General features: G+C 42.4%; 1 protein-coding gene across 1 annotated transcript; it reads right to left on the bottom strand.

Annotated features, from left to right (window-relative positions):
- Nucleotides 1–1,558: 1,558 nt before the first annotated feature.
- CRTAP (cartilage associated protein) lies at nt 1,559–21,480 on the bottom strand (the record flags this gene model as incomplete). The annotated part of the gene is made up of 7 exons (XM_010153295.1): nt 1,559–1,738; nt 11,431–11,514; nt 13,940–14,085; nt 15,640–15,768; nt 18,231–18,402; nt 19,031–19,180; nt 21,442–21,480. Coding segments are annotated over 7 exons (780 nt in total), but the record flags the coding sequence as incomplete, so codon positions are not given.
- Nucleotides 21,481–22,498: the final 1,018 nt, after the last annotated feature.

A 22,498-nucleotide genomic window follows, 5' to 3' on the forward strand; every position in this document is an offset into this window, starting at 1 on the left:
TGTAATACCTGTATGTCACGGGGAAGGAAGCGATGATTTACAATCCACTGCGGCTACGTTTTAAAAGCAAAGTTAAGTTCTTACATAAAATGACAATAAATGGAGTGCTGATATTGCATGGAACAAAAAGAACAGGGAAATCTGATCTCCCCCTCTGAGAATAAAACAGTCTGCCCACCGACACCAGCGGATTAGTTGTGACCAGCATTAAAGAAGCTAAAAAAACCCCCAATCCATTCTTCCAAACAGCTTTCACACACCACTTGAAACATTTTAAAATGTTTCATTGCTCACAGGCCAGAGAACACTTAAACCTGACCCGCTGGATTCCCCTTCTTACCCTCTGTAGACCCTCCGTGATGCAGACACCATCCTCCTACAGCGCAGAGAAGCTACAGCAGCCACAAGGCAGCACGGTCGTGCCCATCACGTTCCGCCTTTTTAAAAAACTAAAGCAGATTTTGGTTTTGCAACTCACTTCCATCCAGCCGAACCCGGGGTCAGTCGTAAGGGCACTGAATGCTCTTGTCTCCCCTGGATGTAAGCGGGATGAAACCACTTGCACGACTTGATCCTTGAAAATGAAAGGGGAAAGCAAAGGAGGAAATCCTGGATCCTCCTCTGAGGTCAATGGGTATCTGTCTGCAGTAGCCTTGTGCACTAATTCACTACTCATCTCTAAGACAGCATTTTTTGGGCCTTCAAAGTATTTCTGTATTGGACTCTGCCATATAGTTAATAAAAATGTCAGGAATTCACATGCAAATATTTTTCACCATTCCACTTAAAAACTGCCTCAGTCTCCACCCGTACCTCTGGATGAAAACTACGCAGAGAGTCCCACCAGACTGAAAAAACCATGCCAACTGCCTTCTGCAGAAGAGAACACTAAATATATCACCCATGATTACGTTACACAAGATTGGCCCCTCCTCCCACAGGAACCACAAGTTGTTTCAACAGAAAGAGTTAGGAATTGGTAGGAAGAAAGAATTCTTTATTATTCAGTTCTAAGTGACTTCAGTTCCACATCATGGAATTTAATTTCATTTTTAAGGAAGACCAACACTGCTTACGGAATTCTTTAAGCAATTTTTACAAATCACTACTTGGGCTTTGTTAATCATCTTATTTCAGCTATTTAAATGTATCTTAACATCCCTCAGGTGCACTGGGATTCAGGATCACTTTATTTATCATCACAGAAAAAGACATATATAAATAATACAATACATAGCTCAAAGTCTAGAGAAACTCTTATGCCTTCCGTGGTTCACAACCTGACAAAAGTCCTTTGGGATTTAGCTGTACTGTTGTAATTTAGCAGAACAGCCCTGAAATGAGGAACCTTACTATTAGCCCAGCAAATACAGTCTGTTTCGTCGTGGTGGTGTAAAGGAAGGGAAACTCAAGAGGAAAGCCCACATGCACCCATTCTGTAAATGCAGAGTGAGAAGCCACGCTCACGGAAGAGTCAGCGCAGCCTGGAAGCGATCTTTCAGAAGGGGATCTTGTGACATGGAGGTGGAGCTGAAAGGACCAGCTCCTCCTTGGAAGGTGGAGCTGAAAGGACCGGCTTTGAGGTATATCTAACTGGAACTACAGGTGACCAAAAACAATAGTAAGGAGCAATGGGGAGTCTTCACTTTTGTAAAATACTTTGCGGTGATTTCAGCCATCAGGACTCCTTCTTGTCCTCTACTTCTAACAGCTCATCAAGGAATTCCACAACTTCACCCTAGAAAGGATTAAATTGAACAGAAACAAGTTAACCCTGTACTGCAAAATCAATGGAAAATTTTAACCATGACAATCAAAACATAAGCTGTAATTAGGTGCCTAAATATTTTTAACACCCTTCATGCAGAAGCTAGCACAACAACCCTATAAAATGCAAGTAAACGGCCCATACAGGGATAGCACAAGGACCTGCACTGACACGCAGACCTTAAAATAAGGAAATGTTACACTTCACAGGAAATCCTCTTGTACTTTTTCAGATATTTACATAGACAATGAAATCCTCAAACTTAGAAAGTAGAGGCACAAATGTTTTACAGGCACCTGTTAAATTAGGAAATTGTTAAAATACCATAAAACACTAAAGAATTTTAGACAGCTTCAAAATGCAAAGCGAAAAGTGTTTTGTAGAACCCTCACTTTGACTTTGCATCTGTCTACCCTATGTCCTCTGCTACAGCCTCCAACACACACCTTCCCCATTTTCAGCCACAGATCTCCACACGCCATGCTTCAATAAAGCAAAAAACATAAAGAACCAGAGATACTAGAATGTTTTTCAAACAGGAAACAAATACATTCGGGTTAGATTCAGACCGGAAAATACTGTGTTTACAAGCTCCACTCTGCTAACAGAGGGTACCCACACAACGTAACAATCCACCTTTCTATATTTAAACTACTCCTGATGTAGTCATGTGTCACACACCGTACTCAAATGTCTTCCTGCAGTCAAGCCCGACTGCTTTGGGATGACACAGTCCCACCAGCAGCAGAAAATATTCTGCTGGAAAATCTGGTCAGCTCTTACTCACTCTCATGTTTAAAATAATGAGAATTTATGGCAATTATATTGAAACCAAGTTATCCTTCCTTGGATGCTCATTCTCCCTCTTCCTTTCACCCCCCCACCCCATTCCAAGTCTTTGTGAACTGTATTAGGCTTCAGAGTCTGCTCGATGCAGACTGCAAACAGTATTTTACAATCCTAATTAAATTTTAAGCAAATTTTTGTCTAGAAAGGTATTCCTCAGGAAGACAGCACCTTCCAGGCACACGCAGTTTGAGACTCAGAATTTTAAAGTTTTCTGTTCTGGTGAGGAAAGGGCATTAAAAACTCTGCTAGTGAAAATAGTAAGAGGATATCGAGAATTATTTGTCTGTTTTGAATACAACAATCGTATTATGGAGATGGTGTTTAAAAATATTAACATCACATTTTTCAGAAGTGTGATTAGCACGGAGAGAAATAATGAGAACCAAGCAAACAAAAGTGGGAGGAAAGCTGGCTGAAAGAACTGCTGCTCTTGTTCCCCACTTCACAGCTCCATCTTAAAAGACGGTCGAGTTTTTGCAACTATGAAGTGGTTTTAGCAAGTCCTGAAGGATGGCAATGTATTTTGCTTTGATTTTGTTCAAAACATCTAAGCATCCAATTCAATAAAAACAAAAGAAAAGATGCCAGCACTTTCATATTCCTTACTTGTCCTCCTGGTTGCAGGAAATCTGGCAAACGGAAAACAGGAATTCGACGTTTCTGCACGTTTTCCTTTGTTAGAAATATTTTGATTGCCTAAGGAGCCCAGTTGTGGGAGGAACTCAATACCACTTCACACATGCAGACAAAGAAAATAGCCACTAGGTCCAAGAGGCGCTGGCACGCAGTTGAGACTAACAGAAACCGAGGCACGGAGGGCTTCAGGTCAAGTTTTAGAGCACAGCTCCTAAACCTGTGGGCACAGGCACCTGGGTGCCTCTTGAAAGACTACAGACAGGCAGGTCCCAGTAACTCTGAACAGAGTTAGGGGACTGGGAATACAGGCATCTACTACAGGGGACACAGATCCAATGCTAATTCTAATTTTTTACACCTCAGGATTATAGTTTAAGGAAAGAATAACAGATATTAAAAAGGATTTCTCTCTTTGGTCTACCTGCAAAGACAACCCTCAAAAGGTAAGAGTCTGAGAGGTATGGTGAAAGGGATAAGCATCTATTCTATGATCTGGCTGGATGACCCAGAATGAAGTATAAGGAAGACACGGGGATTCCAATATTGTTCCTTTCGTAATTCAACCGTATGGGAACTTAATTTAATTAATATTATTGAATTATGAGCATATAAGTCATGCTCATCAGTAAGATAGGATGTTTCAGAAGACAAGGAAGATCCATATAGAATTAATTTTTTTTCCTCTGATATGTTTTAAAACCCAGAAACACCCAAGAAGCCCGAATTTTAAATGGAGAAGGATATTTAAAAGCAACAGTATTTGAAAAAACATTTGATTGAAATCTGAAATTTCCAGTGCCTGAAATTGATCTCTAAAGGAACATATGATGGAAGCTTTTGTGGGTTTATGAGAAGAACTGGGGAGTAAGAGGGGCTGAATTATGGCAAAAATATAAGAACAGTTGCTGAAACAATACAGATACAGAAAATATGCTGTAATGCAATTGAGTAATTGCCTGGATGTTGGTTATTTTTGAAAAGGCAAAAATACTGGATTACAGTTAAGGGCAAACAAAACCTGTAGTTAAAATATTTGTGTCTGCACCTTCATGGTCAGAATGTAAGAACGTAAATGTAAAACGTCAGAAGGGCTGATCACGCCGTCACATTAGTAGCTACGACCAGACTGACCCTGTCCTTGCCCCATTAGCACTCACTTGACACCGCATCAGGCCTTTTGCATGGCTGAAGTCAGCACATATTTCGCAGGTGTTCGTTCCAGGGAAAAAGCCTCCTGCCCGCTGTCACCTAATAGCTTCCTGCTGTCCTGCAGACCTGGAGTCTGAAAATGATTCTCTGATACGGTTTAAGCATTCAGCGTGAAAATTCCTCCTCTTACCTGGTATGCTCTTTAGCTCCTACTTATCTTAATAGGAAGGACATAAAATTTTACATGCAAAGTCAACTGCAAACCCATAATGCTTTCTGCTGCCAGCTGCTAGTGGGGGCAACAGCCACCCAGCACTCCTGCAGGTGACACAAATACGCTGCTCAGACACAGTGCTGATGTAAATCAGAGCTGAGCAATGTACGGCCCAAAGCATGATGTAGCTGTCTGGCTGGTAGCTAGTAAATCAGTCTGTGACGTCTGACTAAGCTCGGGGAAGAGGAGGGTGTGCTGCCAGAAGAGCGCACGCCTGATCGTTAGGCAGCCGACGACTGGGAAGCACGTGCGTGCGGACACACACGCGAAGCACATCCTCCCCAGTGAGCTGGCCCTGGGTCCGCAGTCACTGCCTCCCGTTTGCACTGGAGACCAGGTACGTGCTGCAGGCACAGCGGCACCCCGTGACCTCCCTTCCCTGTGCCACCGGCCTCCTCCCTCTTCCCCCAAACCAGGGGCGGTCAGTGGGAGTGACAGCAAGGATGGATATATGGGAAAAGCTGGGACACGTACAGCCTGAAATATGGGAGGCACGATACCGAACAGCAGCAGGGAATGCTCCCAGACTGGTATGAGTGGGAGGAAGAATCAGAGAAGATGATCTGATCAACTGGAACCTCTAATTATCTCTCAGATAGGCAAACTGAGCACCCTTGGCTTAGGTTAACAACAGAACAGAGGCACGAATGGAAAGAACAAGTTTTGTACCACAGTAAGTAATTCAAACAGGTTTTATAGAGGGTATGTATGTGACTAGGTGGATTATTAGAGTACTGGGAGAGGACTTTTTACAAGAGCCTGTAGTGATAGGACAAGGGGTAATGGGTACAAATTGAAATCAGGGAGGTTTAGATTAGATATCAGGAAGAAATTCTTCCCGGAGAGAGTGGGGAGGCACTGGGACAGGTTGCCCAGAGAAGCTGTGGATGCCCCATCCCTGGAAGTGTCCAAGGCCAGGCTGGATGAGGCTTGGAGCAACCTGGTCTAGTGGAAGGTGTCCCTGCCCATGGCAGGGGGGTTGGAACTGGATGGTCTTTAAGGTCCCTTCCAACCCAAACCATTCTATGATTCTGTGATTCTATGATTATAATAAAAAATAATTTTAAAGCAGAGTTCTTGGTCAATTCTGAATAACCCAGCCCAGGCTAGTGAGATTGGTGCACTATTACAAGTGAAGCTAGAGAATTTGAAAAAAAAAGTCCTAAAAAGGAGAAAAAAGCCAAACTCCTCACTTCTTACTACAAGCTGAGTGTCCAAGACCAAGGCACACATTGGGCCAGGGATTGTTGCTGGCCCCTCCTTACGCAGTATTAAATGCTGCATTCACACACACAAAACAACCTTTTAGAAGAAACATCTGACTTGGGAGCCTCCTAGCCAGCTATTAAAATAAACAGCAAGGAGAAAGGGCTACCAATATGTGGCTCAGTTATGGCCCACTTGAATCTGATGGTCCAGCACCAACGTTTCTTTTGAGAGCAGCATTTAAAACCAGTAGCAACCAGTAGCAGTTGTACCACTCACTGACAGACCCAGATGCTTTGCCTCTGGTTGTTAAGACCAAGCATTGCCTTCTGCATAGCAAATATTAATCGTTCATGGGTCCTTGCCTCCACCTTCAATTTGTTCTGTCCTTTCTCAGTGTGGATTGGAAAAGTTCTGGGAAAAAATAGCTTTCTTGCAATAACCCATAGTTTCCATGTAGATCTGCTGATGGCCTATTCTATAGGGATTCCATATGCACGGCAGTGGGATAGCTTGTTCTTCAGGGAAGTAACAGAGAATATTAAAATAACAGACTTTTGAATTAATTAAGATTTACAGAAAAATATTATGGACATGCTTTCATGCGTGATTATCAGTCAATGAGTAAGAAACAGCCTCTAACCTAATTCATCCAACAAACTGAGCCTTAAGAGACTATAGACAGAGGAAAAAGAATTGGCTGGATCTTTGTTTCCTTATAATCTATGACCTAGAAGGAAAATATTTATTCCACAAAATGTCCCCTGGCTGTCCTTTAGAGCAAAATTCAGATTTTTCTAAAGTTCAAAGACCTTAATGACTGGAAACATGTTCAACAGTGAGAGTAACAGGTTTTGTTCCTGTATGTATTGAGTGTAGGTGGCAAGGTTATAGTAGCAGGAGGGGTTGCAGGGGTGGCCTCTGTGAGGAGAAAGCAGGGCTGCCCTGTAACTAATGAGTAACTGCCCCGTAACTGCCCTGCTAACTAATTGGAGTAACCAATGGGAGCAGTGACAAGAAGTTTGGCTGATGAAAACCAGCAGTTTTGTTCAAGGATGAATAACCACCTTGCAAGAGAGAAGATGAAGGTCTGATATGGCCGACCGTGGAGGATATGTGCTCTGCGGGCCTGATAGAGCCTGGAAGCGCACACCACACAGCCCATTGGCTGGCAATATTCTGGGGGGAACAACATTATTTTGGGATAACAGTAAGGCATGTGTCAACGAGTGGCTCAGTCTGAAAGGTTTATTCAGCCTTCGACCAAGAAAAAGCTCCTTGATTTAACCTTCAGTTAAAAGACGCGAGTTCACCGTAACCACCTCAAAGCCCAACCAGATCCTCCACGAGCAGTACAGACCAGGCTGGACATTCCTCACATTCTACCGGGGAAAAAAATCCCTCAATTCTTTGTGCAGAAAAATTATTTGGCCCTTAACTTGTTTATTTTTCAGACACTCGGTCCACAGTGTGACCCACTGCCACATGCTTTTAGTTTTTTTTAATATTAAAAGAGCTTAGTTGTTCCACACATGCATGTTAACTTCTTTTCTCAAACATTTTTACACTTCACTTTTTAATAATATATTCAACTCTTCTCTTCCCATACACTATGGGAGATTGCAGTACACTGCAGTTATTCTAATAGTATTTTACAGTAATCCAATAAATGTGCTTTCCTCTTCACATTTCTGTAATGCCTGTAAAACATGAGTCAATCCGGTTTCAGAGCAACTTCAACACGCTCCCCTCGCACTGAAAACAGAAGCCTTCTAGTGGCTTTGTTTCTGAGCTCTGCTTATGCTCTCTTGGCTGCCTTATGCTCCACACAGAAACCTAAGAAAATCTGGGCAGGGAAAAATTCCCTTCTAATGTCAGTACCTGGGGTACAACCTGCCCTTTAAGCCCAACCATGCTTCCAGCTTCCCATGATAAGTGGTTTAAATGGAAGGAGGAAACGAAGAGGGGAAAGCAGGAACTTCTGGAGAGACAGGCACATGGGCAGTATCTCCACTAGGAAATGATGATGAAAAAAAATCTCCTTTTCCTTTAAAGCAGCATACATTGGACAGGGACTGCAACGATGCCAATGAGCTGCCAATTCTCCCTGAAACAGCTGCCACCAGCTCTTTCCAGGGCAGCAGTGCTATTGTAGCTGTGTTGGTCTGAGGTCACAGGCAGGTCAGGGTTTATAGGTCTGTATTTACAACTTGCTGTTACAAGTGCGCTTGTATAAATCATTTGAACACATGCAAAAAAGTGAGTTAATAACGCTAAAAATAAGTTGTGAGTGATTCCTGAACAGAAAACCAGGCTGAATTCGGATTATTATCTGCTATTAGCCCTGGGCCCTTGTGCTTTGATGCTATTCCTTATTTTCTCCTTCCACCTGTCACATTAGTTCAACACACATTGTCCTCTGCATCACACTTGGGAATGGAGCATTTGAATTTCAGCTCCTATACAAATGGACACACACATTATATGCAGATACAGAGAACAGGATGCCAAAAAAGTGGGTCAAAGCTGCCAACAGTTTTTCACCTACTGATTAAGTACTGAAAGAAAAATCACATTGTAGGATCATCCCAGCCAAATATTTGCGGTTCTTATGTAATTTAGAACAGTTAAGTAGCTATCCTTGAAAAAAACTTCCTCAAGAACACGGAATTTATGGACCAGAAACATGTCTCATATAATTAGTGTAGTGCTGAAATTACATCTACGCTAGCTGAGTATCTGGCTCTTAATAGCATTTCAGTTTGGTATTTAAATCTGTGCAATACTAGGAGTTGTATCTATCCTAGCCTTTATGCATTACACATCTGAACAGAAACCAAGAAGTTTGACTATCCAGGGCCAACTAAGATGACAACACTGTGTAATGTTCTTTTAACTTCAGTGTGGAAAACTGTAAGGATATTTAATAATAATTACATTTAAGAAAAAGTAATTTGTAGCTAGTTGGCGCTAATATTCTCTGTCACTTCTACTGTGTTTAACGTTTGAACTAGAGTATTTCATTTCCTTCTGGAAAAACATTAATAAAGTAACACGTACAGGACAGTATTTCATTTAGTGACACATGCAAAAATCATTACTGCATGTTCCAGCCTCAGCAATTACTGCAATGTATTATTGGAAGAAGCCACATGTTCTCACTTGCTTTGCTAATGGGATTTAAAAAGACACATGGATGATCTGGGATATGGCAGCACTGAGAAGTCTGAATAAAGCGAGATTCTCCACTTAGGAATGATGACATATTCACATAGGAAGAGATCCTTTTGCCACATCAATCCTTTTGTTTCACTCAAGGAAAGAGAGGGATTTTTTTCTGCAGATTATTTTACTGGCTTGTTGGCCCAAGCAACCTCACAGAGAGCAAACATGGACCACAGAAACTCACTAAAGGCATGGCCTATGGCCCAAGAAGCACATGGTTTAAATAAACAGTGCACTAAAACCAGAGGTTGCCTCCATCCTTAACAATTTTTAATAAAGCTTTTACTGTAACACCTTATCTGGGTTTTTCATCAGTTTTCAGCATTCCTATAGAATAAACTTTTCTATCCATGCCAGGAGAAATATTAAAGAAAAGAATTCCGCTTACACTACTCAGGTCCTGCCCATATAGCAGAAACTGCAAGGTAGCGATTTTACCTCTGCGCTATTCCTGCTCTGTCTGGGCTCCCGGGAGGGCTCCTTGCAGCCAAAAGAAGTTCGAGTAGCCAGGGATTTATGAGTTCGCTACCAAAAGCCAGCGCCAAGCCAGAGGCATGGACAGTCTCCATCCCTCCCAGGTCCTTCAGCCCTAACAAGGGAGGGCACAGACATCCTCCAGCTTTTCCCCAGGAAAGGAGAATGGCAACTTTGCTAATACGATGAGAGTGTGGGGTACGATAACTGTGGCACGACCAGGCCCAGTAATTAAGGTTGTTTAACCCCAACATGTAACTCAGTGTCATGTGACTTCCTTGACTCTTCCCCAAAAGTTTAACTGACGTTTCCACTGTACTTCGCCCCTGCTGACTGCAAGGTGATTTATAATTGCACCAGTGAAACGGGCTACGGGAATGAATGCCAGCTAATGAACGCTTGTCCTTCCTATACCCACTGCCTGAGGCTGCAGATTGTTTCTGTAATCCCTTCTTGTAGCAACATATGGGGAAAACCCTCACAACGGACTGCTTTTCTCCTTCCTTAATTACTCATCCCTGTGTTTTGAAGCAGCAGATGTGAAAGAAGGAAAAACTGATAAATTAAGTTTATGTCTACCATAACATGAGCAAAGCACAAACCCACCAGAGAATATGAAAGAGTGCTCAAGCATTTCACACCTGATGAAAACCTATACAGACTTCGTCCTCATCTAAGCTTAACTTTACAACAAGCTTATTAAACTGTCTCTCACAGAGTTTTACCACAATGAAAAGTCTTCCTAAATCTGGTAACCTTGCAATGGAATTTTATGTACAGAGTTGTTTTCAGGTCACTACATACCAAAGGCAGCACAGACATGTTATTATTACTCCTCCACTATAAAATATTACCTCCATGTGCTGGATAACATAAAAATTGTGGAGGTGGTTTCATTTTTTAACATAAACCATCTTTCTATTTTCTAACTAAAAAAAGACCTCAGCAGTGTCCATTATAGGTACCCTGCCCCTTGACATAACTGAACACAGCTCTTTGCCAACACCAGCAACAACCTATTTGAAGATTTCACCTATCAATCATCAATAAATAATTTCATCTATCTAGCTTTCAAAGTATTTGGAGATTTCAGACTGTTTGAAGATTTCATCATTTGAAGATGTTTTTAAACTTGTGAATGAAAGGTTCTGAAAACAAAGGAAAACCAAAAGGCAATCCAAAGCCTCCATGATTTAGGCTTTAATTTCAGTTGTGGGAAACAAAGAAAAGCGCTTTCATCAATCTAGCTACTCTTCTTGCACAAAAAAATCCACTGTACATATTTCCTGTCTAACAGTAGTCATTATATGTTATTTGGCCATGAATTCCAACCATTTAAGAAGCAAGTCTGGGTGACCAAAATGTCACTGTGCTAAAAAAAAAAACAACAACAGATAACAAGACTTTCTTTTGACACAAATTACAATATAGGTGATTACTTCTGGACCAAATTATAAGGATCTTTAAATCCAATTTAAACAACATTTCAGAAAAACAAAAACCCACACATAAAAACGCTCGGTTTAAAAAAAAAAAATAATATATATATATGTACATACTACTCTGCCCCCTGGTGTTACAGCTTGCAAAGTGGAGTCTCTTTGTGGTTGGAGTGCATTTTATTTACCCTCATGTTAATACGGCCCCATGTTTTTTTTAAATGGTACATGATGTTCTTTGGGTTTGTTTCTTATATTGCATTTTCAAAAGAAAAAATGATGTTAAATTGGTCACAGTTACAAGAAGATTCTTCCATATTAGCTAAATTCTGGAATTCCATCTATGCATCATTTTCACTTTAGTGTGATTGCAGTTTTCTTTGACCACAATTTCCTCTGAGAAAACTCACCTCATCATCATCCATCAGATGTTCCTTTGCAAATTCATACATTTCCAACTGGAGTGTGGTTATGTTGTGGTATCGAACTGCCTCCTACCAAAAAACCCAAAATTTCTATGTTACTGTAAGGTAGCAAATCAGGGGAATGTCATCACATGTCACCTTGAAACTATTCCAGTGAAGTCAGACCCAGACTTAGTAGAAGGTAGGTCCCAGGGGGGTTATAATGTTTGAGAAAGGGAACAGCAGAACAGCAAGCAGCATATCCAATGTCTTCTGTGGATCTTTGTAAGCACAGGCTCCATCGGTGTGAGAAGAACAAAGCACTCTCCTCTTTCTCATGTTTCAAAGTGCTGGCGAGTCTGAGAATAAGGAATGAGACTGCCAGAGCTGGGCAGCAGCCTGTGCCTGCATTCCAGCGGGCTTTGGACCGGAGAAAGCCTCTGTCTCCCTGTGCGCTGGCGTACGGCAGCAGGCAGTTCTGGGAAAAGGAGACACTAAGCTATTTCACACGATAATGACTCACCACCCCAGCCTGAGTCTGGGGTAGGGAAACTCTGCAGACTCACCCACCTGTCCCTCCTCATTTCCCCGGCTGTTTGCCTGGACAGCACAGCTCAGCTCAGTCACCTACTCTCACCTTTGCAAATACCAACAGTAATCTACTTTGATTATCCCCTTTAACTCTTTCTGGGGAGGAAAACAGGAGACTTCCTCTTCCACCAGAATATCTCAGTGCCAGAGCCAAATACTGCTGTCGTCCCGTTCCACTTTGTAAAATTAAACCAGAGGCATTATGGTTTTCATGGGAAGTGATTAGGACAGCAAGCGACTTCTGTTCTTAGTTACATGGATCGAAGTACGAGAAAATACACCTGTGTGCATTTAATATTTTATATTTAAAAATGAAATTATCTGTAGTCCCCAGCTCCTGAGATGTTATCAATGAAACGTTCTGATTTAATGTGCAGTGCACTTGTTCTGTCCTCTCTGCACACGTATGCCAAATCTGTTTGCGGTTCAGTTTTATGCTGTTGCTACCCCTCACTCCCACCACCGTCAAGCATTGTCTCCAATGTGGGTACAAAGCACACAGTTCAGTTCCCAAAAGCAGTGACCAAGGAGGGGTCCCTTCCCCCTGTGAGCTCAGACTCGCTGCTGCCTGAAAGAACCAAATGCATTTTTGCCATCTTCTCCCTCAGCTGACCCTCCAGAGCAGGCCTGGGTTTCCAGGGTGCACGTAAGGTGCGTTGCACACATCCCAACAGCTGTCCACAAAAAAAACCCCACCCATTTGACTCAAATGGAGAAGTATTTTTCCCACTTGACTCAAATGGAGCAGTATGAGCTGGCTGGCCTGAGAGGAGGGAAAGTGTAATTATCAAATCAGTGCAACCTACAAGGTGAACTGCTCTGCAGTGTTGCTACAGAAAAAGCCAGTACCACATACGTGGACTGAGCTTAACGCAGCAGTAAGAATCAAGGGATATGCCTTTGGGCCAGTACAAGCCTCGGTGACTGAGGTATCTGAAGAACCAACACAGGGAAGGCAACTGGAACGTTACCCTGTTGCTTCAGCTAGGTTAACTCTTCCAGAAGAGAAGTCATACCCTAAGAAAGAGAGAAGGCACTAGATTTGATTTGCAGAACACATATTGCTAACAACTACCTACTTGTACAGCACATACCACTAATGCCTAAGGTGTCACTCAGGTGTCACAAAGCAGTTAATTCAGTTGGATGACATAAATCCTGGTAACGAGAAATGACAGAAAATCCAATTTGATTGTCCCGAGTCCAGGATGCAGGAGTCCAGAAACACAGCAAAGATGCTTTTATATGCAAAACTTTCTTGGACATGGAAATTGAAGAACTTTCTTGGACATGGAAATTGAAGAAGAGCATAGAAACCCATGTTTAGTGTAATTTGTCAAAGCCAGATCACAACCACCGCTGGATGAACCGGTTTACTGTAGGTGCTTTGCAGCAAGTACTCCAACTGAGATAAATAGATGCAATATGGTACTGAGCCTTTCTCTGTCCTCAACTACCCAACTTTGTTCTAAATGTTCAAAGTGGGAAGTGAATTTAGCTGTTTAGTTTTAGGTTATCATGTCAGGACACATTCCAATGGCCACAGAACCTGAAATGACAAGCAGGTGGGCAACTACATGTGCACAAATGAAAAAAGTGATTGACTTTAAAGCCAGCTGCTTTATTTATTGAGGTGGATAAGGACATAAATATGCCTAAGTGTCAGACAAGTACCAGCACGAATTTACTTGTGATCATATTGTATCCTACTGTAGTGTATTCCAACACATCGGGAAAAACTATAATGCCATTCACTCTCTACATTACACTGTACATCTCTGTGTACAACTTCAGATGTGGTTTTAATAAAACCATATGTGTTCAACTCCAGAATCAATAGATAACACCCATTTTCCCCACCTCTGACCCACTGAGTTTCAGGGAAATATCTGAATGTGTCCAGAAGGCATTTTAAGTAACTCACCGATCTGGGCTGAAAATCCTCTTCTTTAAGTCCCCATTTGTCTTTGTGGTACTGATAATAGACCATGTTCTGTTTCATTACTTCATCTTTCTGGTCAAACAGAAGATAACTAGCAGCGCAAGAAGCTGCATTCTTCATGTCATTCACTAATTAATAAACACACACACAAAAAAGCTAGGTAAGGTAAATGAACAAATTCCTACTCTTAGCTAAGCTCTGAAAAACTCAGATAGAAACAGGATGCATTTTCTACTTCCCCACCAGCTGTATAGGAAAATAAAAATTGCTTCTCAGAAAGGATATGTTATTTTTGTGTTCTGAAACAGGTAAGGCCATGATTTGGGGATTTTCTATGAAAATCCTAACCAAATGTTCCTTCTAGGTATCCCAGTATCAGTGAGGTATCAGCTTGATGATCCCCACTGGGGCATTTATAAAAAACTAACACACAGTCAAGCGATTTAAAATCCCCAACACTTCTTTGTACTAGAACTGACAAAGAGGGAAGAGCCAGTGTGTAAAACGTGTAGTCAAACAACATAAGCAAAAGTCGTTAATGGCTTGATTCTACGTGGCTGGATGTGTCTTCCCTCTGGTGTTGAAGCCTGCAGGAGTAGCTGAAAGGGCTACATGTGCTCTCTACAGTGCAGGTAGTTCCTCAAGAAACCACAAACCTCCCTGAATGATTTACCTATCAAATGTGTAATCACTGAGCACCAGAACACTGTATTTTCTGTTAAGTGGTCCCTCTTTCTTCAAAACCCATTTAGCCCCATGTGCCCCATTCTAACAGCATTATAAGAATCCCCTAGGAAAAAGTGAATGGTATGAAATACTCCCTAGGTTTGTCTGTGGAAGAAATTCCAAACAGTCAATTGAAAAACTGAGTATTCAGTAGAGTAAGTGGCGTTACGTTAAACGTGTTGCCTTGATGTCACAATCTTTCTTCTTTCTAACTGAGTGAGTTACAGGTTTAAAAAACCCCTCCTTGTTAGAGCTATACATTCAGCTGCTTAGCAACCATGTAGGCCTGACATCTTGGCCACCATGGCTTTTTGGCACAAAGAGGTGTACAAAATGGGTCTGTGTCACTGCATGTGTTCCAATGTATCGCAAGTGGCTGACACTGTTTACCCAAACATGTTATATTGTGAATTATTTCAAAATGGTAGAAGAGTTGGTGTATCATTTAAACATCTAAAATACTTGTGATGAACACTTATCATGTAGATAGACATTTATAATTTATATGACACTCTGCAAAGTGTAAGCCACTTGTGCTGGCAGTAGGTGTCCTATAAAGAATGCAGAGCAGTGATGGATCAGATCACACTTACCCTGTGACTGCCTCATTTCCCCAACATCCAAGTGGAGTCCAGTCACAACCACGCATAACTTCAAACAGAGGGGCCTGCCCTGGGCCTCAGCCCTTTTGAGACTTATGTTCACCAATTTATTTAGTCAGGGACAATTTTATGAGCATGGGCTCTATACATAACATTTATCTCCCATGTCTGCTGCTGTGCAGGCAGAAAAAGAGGCCAGGCAGCTCAGACTTTCCATCCCAGAACCGGTTAAAATTCAGATTCTGGAGGCCACTATATACATTCTAAAGCATCATAACTAAAGGGAAAAGAATACGAATGGAAACTGTCCCACATCATCCCAATGTTATTTAAGCACATTAAATCACTACTTACATTTATAATAAGCAAACTGCAAGTAATGGTACATGGTGGCCACAAATTTATCCACAACAAAGCCTCCTATAATGGGTGTCAGATTACTCTCGCACTGCACTTTGCATGCAAGGACTTCAATATAATGATCTAGAAGGAAGAAAACAACAACACGGGATATGGATAGTGCACTGTGAATCGTTACAACCCCCACCATTAGCTAGCCATTAAAATTTGGCCTTATAATGCTCTGCTGGGTCCTGAGGATCTGGATCTTGCTGCTTGGAAGTACTGAGCATGTACAACTCCACCTGAAGTACATACCAAGTACTGGTATTCAGCCCTTCTCTAAAAATCAATGTGGTCTGGACTTGAAATGTATCAAAGGTGTGATTCCAGAGAACTAAGCAGTTAGGTTTCACTGACACCTAGAGGCAGCCTGTGGTGTAAGTTTTATACAGAGTGTTACGGAGTATTGCATTATTTCCTAACTGTGAACTTAACAGTCCTTCATTTTTTTACACTTTGAGAGCCTTTGCAATGTCATTAAATTATTGCATGAATAAGGTCCACAAGCTACCGAGAACAATTGTGTCACAGAAATACATCAGGTGTTTGCAGAATAAACCTCCAGAGATGGCTGCATTTTGTGCTTGCAGCTTGAAGTTCTACAAGAGAAGAAAGACACAAATATGCTGCTCACTACAGAACGACTTTCAGCCAAAAACGGTTTAGTTCACAAGCTTACCCATCTACAAAAGTTTGCTACAATGAGATAGGACTAGAGGTGATCTTCAAGAAAATACATTCTGAGAAAATCTTCCATCAAAGAATTACAAGTGTTTTCAGGATGTGTAACGTTAGACAATGCTACTGAACAGAACTATTTTAAAGCCTTAGTTTCCCTGTTAGCCACATTTGGCAGGTAAAAGCAAGTTATCTAAGCTTGTGCAGCAAGTCTCTGACCAAGGCAAAAGAAACAAAGGCCCCTTTCCCTGTTTTCACATTTGACAGCTTCATCATTCTTCATATTAGGAGTTAACTCAAACGAAATTACCAGACCACTCTTTTACAACAGCAGTGGAGTCTCCAGGCACAGCAGTGTTCAGTTCCAGCCAGCACTTAAAGCCAGAGAGGCCAGTTCCTCAGTGAAGCGATACCATGCAATGAGGACAGCTGGCTTCCAAACATAACTCACTGCTCAGGGATAAATATGTACCTAGTGCAATCACCAAATGCTTCGGGTTAACATTTTTTACATCTGCTTTCTGCAGTAAAAAGCTCGGAGGCAGGATGTATCTCCCTGGAGCACGAGCACAGTTCAGCCCACGCAGCGCAAGTAAACTTGAATTTTCTTATCTCAAAACCAAAACATTCGAAATGCATGCACACGGTCATGATGACATCATGCAATAGCTCCTACCCTTCCTTCTCACCACTACTGTCCTTTCCTTCCAAGGAGGAAGACGAAGGATGGCAGCAAGTGCCAATCACAGCTGAGCATGGACATCGTACTCTTCACAGCAGCTTAGGTGTTATCCTGATGCCGGGGCTCTGACCCACTGGGAAGAAGGCCTGTATTTCTTGCTTTCCTGCCTGTGATTTGACCTTCACTCCTTACCTGACGTCCTAGGCACCTGCCTGCTTTGCCCAAGAGTAAAGCCAGGCTGTAGGAATAGCCTGCAATAGCTATTCCATGCCAGCTGTACTGGTCCATGTCAGCTCCAACTGTGGAGCTGCTCACGTGCTTTACAATTACCTATCACTGTAATTCACACGTTTCCCCCTTGCCAACACGTCTGATGGCTTTAGGACAAAAAGTTGGGCTGTCTTTCCTTCCAGCAGCTTAGAAATTCTGTTGCATTTTTCAGGTTTTTTAAGTTTGTCGAGAAAACATGCAGGTGTCCTCCACGCAAAGACTGTCAACAACACCGAGCCCAGAGCACTGGAGAAATTACTTGTTTCTTTCGCTACCCAAGCGCACAGGAAACGTGTATGTGCCATTCTGACAAGAGTCAAAAAAGGTGGTAGATGTTTTCCTTTGGAAAGCAATGGAATTTTTTTTTTAAGCTACACACTAAAGAAATGTTATCTGCTAGCAAAACTCTTCTGTAGGAAAGATGAAAAATATGCAACACAAACTTGTCCTGTTTATGAGAGAGCAGATACACATCACCAGACGTACAGAAATCACAAAGCAGATTTGGAAGGCAGGCTAACTCCTGAGCCTCAAAGGTGGCCAAACTAACGTTGAAATTACAGTCAAGAGGCCTGTCTGGACAACTATCACTACATGGACGGAGTAGCTGTTGGTACTTACACATCTGTTATTCTGACACACACTTAAACTGCCATGTTTATGTATGAACTCTCTGCTCCGATTTTCTGACAGCCACTCTCTTTTATGTCACTGGGATAAAAATAAACAAAAGTAAACCAGAATTCAAGCAGTTTTCAGTGAATCTAATAAACTCATATTGGCCCAAACTGAGCAGGGGGCAGGCACCATGTGCATTTCACAATGCAAACTGAGGAACAGGACTTTGGTAGCCAGTGCTATGAAGAAACTGAAATGCACTCTTGGGACACCCTTCTGTTTCATCACCACTCACCTGCAATGGAAAGATAAAAGTCTTTAAAATCTTTGATCTCTCGGGAGCCTTCACAGGTTGCTGTGCAGTCATCATAGGCTTTGAAGAAATCAGGAAGCGCCAGTTCCATGTCTGAGATAGATGTTCTCCAGTTTTCACCATTGTACGCTCTCACAGCCCTGATAAAGAGATTCTGAAAAATGGGCAGGACTGAAAATCAGCAGTAACTGCTCTGTGGAAAGCTGCGTGTAAATTCAAATGTATGAATTCTACAAATTCATTCATTTGTAAATGATGTCTCTGCATTTCTGGATTACTGTATAAGCTGTTATCCAATTAATGCAAGGACAAAAATACAGATGACTAATGGATTTTACCAGGTATTTTGAGCATGTAATTCCATTTCAGCTCAACAGAAAAGCCTGCTGGACAGAGGGAACAGAGTGAGTCTGAAGCACAAGTTTTGACAGAGATATTCAGTGGAGTCCTAATGCCAAATACGAGTTATTTTACCCTGTGCTGCTCCAGCACTCGTGCATTTGAACAGCTCTAGGCACCTGCTTAGCTCCAGTAGTGATCTGCATGTAGCATCCTCCAGGTATGCCACTCTCCATGATCTACTCTGAGTCATTTATGGAAGAATGTAAAGCAGGAGAGGTGAGAATTACTGAATGCATCAAGAAGGCAGAACAGAGATGATGGAGCAAGAGGGAAAGGAGAGTAAGTACTGAGAACTCGTAAGCAAATTAAATCCTTCAATCTCACACAGTAAGAGGAGTGCTAGAACAGTTCCAAAAGACCAGACTGCATAAAAAGCATACCTCGTACGGCTTTGTCTCCAAGTCTTTAATATGCTCCTCGGCATCAGGTATACTTTTATAGTAGGCCATATTTCTTTGCATCATTTCATCATCTGGATGCTTCAGGAGAAATGTGTGAGCTGCTGCAATAGCTTTTGGAAGATTATTAGCCTAAACAGCGGTGGGGAGAAGAGAAAGAGGGAAAAAAAAAGTTAATTGGAAAAAAACAGTTCAAGGTTTCCCAGCTTTTGTCAATGAACTTCCCTGCAGTCTTTATGTTCCCAGCCTTAGCAGATACAAAGGTACAGCAAAACTGATAAAATCCTTCTCAGTTTTACTGTTGGTTACATCATTATGAACATTTTTTTTCTTAAATTTTAAAAGTCTATTACTGTTGCAGACAGCACAGGTGATGATTGTAAGTCAAAAAGAAGACTTTTTTTCCCTTCCCCTTCCCATGATGATAAAGCTGACAGGGCACAAGATTGTGTTGGTGCTCCTATGAGGGATTAATCTCACAGAAATTAGGGTGCTAACCTATGGCTACTGGGCAGGAGTCATCACTTCCCATGTTTACATGGTGTTCATTTCACTTATTTGCCTGGCAGCACAGAAGACAATATCACAATAATGCATCTTCCTGATGGTGATAGGAAGTTAGAGCAAACAGCAGAGACTTGCTCAATAATTGTGTCCTAATGTATTATGTGATTTTCTGTACCCATTTTTAAACTAACCGTAAACTCCATTAGAGCTATTTTGTGAACTATATACTCCTCATTTACAAGTGCATGTGCCGAATATGTATGTACTTCTGTGTGCATGCCTTTACTTTTTTACAAACTATATGGTATTTATACATACTTTTATAAACTATACAGTATATATACACATATGGAGGAAGAGTGAGAAAGTAAAAGTCTTAAGTATTTGTGAAATGTTAAACCTTTTCCCTTGTAAGCCAAGATCCATATCAACCTGTTCAGTGTATTCACGTGTAGGCAATATAGAGCTCCACCTCACATCTGAAATAGCTTATGGAAACTATGAGCAAGATTCACAAGCATGTATGCACATGCACTCTTCTGTTTGCACCCATAAAACGTACCCCTTCATTTGAGAAAGAAACGTTAGACACAACTACATCAAGGAAAGACTTCGACCCTAACATGAGCTCTTGCTGCTGCGCCGCTATGTGTCCCAGCGCTGGAACTCTGCCAGCTGCCCTTCCTGGCTGTCCCAAAAATATGCGCTTCCAGTCAGCCCACACAGTGCTAAACACAAAGGGAATTCTCAGCTGCACTTTCGTCAAATGTCTGGTTTCTTTTGTGCTTTCTGCTTTAACCCTGTTTGGTGGTAGGCTGACAAGTCTCTCATTTTTTACTTGGTCCCTAATTCACTCTTGGTTTCAACTTTCACCGTCTAAGAAAAAAAAAAAAGTTTTGTAGAAGCACATTCCTAAGTGAACTCAGTGGCTACGAGAAAGCTCCCTCCAGAGGAGCAAGCAGCAGCGCAGAAACATCCACTCCCAGAATCTAAGACGTGGCAAAATTTCACTGTGGAACCCACCTGAATAAACACACGATCGCTCTAAAAATGACATTAAGTGTTGCCCTCTGCCTTCTTCCTATACTATAAATGCTGTTGGTGAGATGGGGGAAGTGATTCCTTTCTTCGGGAAACCAGCAGCCAGGAAAAAGTCTTTTATACGTAGCAGTTCGTACCACTAGAAGGACCATTCAGAACTCCCCAAGAGAGTGGAAGAGCTCAAAGCGGCACTACAGTTGGATAAGAAAGACAGTATAAACTGACTGTAAAGGCAAAACCACCAAACTGCTCCGCACAAACCTACTGCAAATGTGACTGATAAACAGCTTAAAGGGAGAGGAAGGGATTTCTCCAATTTCCTTCTCACATTCCTACCTGCCAGTTACTTAACTGTATCAGAAACATCCAGCAGGGATGATTTTTGCTGTGATGCACACATCGCAAACTTCATATGTGCCACTGGGATGGGATTAATAGTTAAAGTAAGGAAGGCAAGAAATGGAAACATTTGTGGTGATGTCATTTTGGTATCCATATATGGCTTTGAGAATTCGAGGAGTGCCTGCCCACTCTGTTATTCAAAAGAAATGTCCCCTTTTGCTACCTTCTGTTTGTGTGTGCAGAGGCTTTAATGCATAAAGGTAAGTTCTTCTGTACGGTTCCAAGAATGGCTTTAAATCCACAGAATTACGCTGGTGCCATACTGCGCCTGTGGATACTGTTCTTGTTTTATAAGAACACTTCTCCTTGCTTCTGTTTGTGTAATTTGGGAAAACCATTAAATATTTTCAAGAGAAAATAGCAATCCTACAAATAAGACACAGCAACAGTTAAGATGTGTGTTTTCAGGCATCAATCTCAGGAAGAATGCAAAAGCATACCACCCTATACAATGCATACTGGGATACGCTGGGAGCGAACTCCTAACACAGAAAACAATCTAACCAAAGAGTTCAGCTTGTTTTGTCCCCCCACAGACGTCCCATTGATTTGAAATGCAATTTGTAATTACAGTGTCTGAGGGGATGGCATGAGGGATGGACCTTGATTAAGAGAACAGAAGATGAAGATGAGAAGGAGGGAGAAAACTGTCAACCAGATCCTGGAGAGAAGGATGAGAAGAAGCTAAAGAAACAGGATGAAGTCTGTGAAGAGGTGTGTGTCCCCCCCAGGCTGACTCAAGAGCAAGAAGTAAATACCATTCCAAGGCCAGTATCAGTGTCAAACTTCAGCAGCCAATTTTTGCGTTACTCCTTCCCACGGCTGGAACAAAAGTGGAGTTTTGCAGGCACCAGCCTATCGGCGAGTCACAGGCTGCTGCGCTCTAAAGAACCGGAGCAGAAGAGAGCAAGTTGAGGAAGACGGACACGCTGAGGGAGAGGAAGCAGTGACGAGCGCTTGCCGGTGACATGAAGGATCTGAAAAAGGTTTCAGAAAAGGCTAGAAGAAAGTAAGGCGGGTGGAAAGATGAGAGCGACAGGGATAGGGAGGGCACAACTACAGGACAAAGAGGCAGGGTCCAGTGGCTAGGAGTTTGGGAATTACTGGAGGAGCTAACGGAGGGGACGTGCTGGATAATTTGCGTGGAAAAACGGGTGAAGAGCGAGGTGGACGGATGTACGTGGGGGAGCAGGGGGAAAGAGAAGGCAGCCGGTTGTCCCACGGTGGGCTCCCAGGGTGGGTGGGAGGAAGGGTGTGAAAGGCTTTCCATGGAGAAGCAGCTGCTGTGCAGGGTGGGCAGCCTGGGAGGGCAGGCCTGAGCAGGGAGGGTGGGAAATGGAGGTGGGCAGACGTCAACTGGCCCCTGAAGTAGTGGAGGAGGCAATGGGGAGCGAGGCTACGGCCCATTCTGCTCCAGGTCGGCAGGACAGGAGGCTTTTCCAGCCCTGGGCACACGAGGCACCCACTGAGGCACCCACAGGCACCACGACTGGGCCGGGC

This window comes from Eurypyga helias, unplaced genomic scaffold (genome assembly GCF_000690775.1).
Source record: "Eurypyga helias isolate BGI_N326 unplaced genomic scaffold, ASM69077v1 scaffold30606, whole genome shotgun sequence".
NCBI lineage: Eukaryota > Metazoa > Chordata > Aves > Eurypygiformes > Eurypygidae > Eurypyga > Eurypyga helias.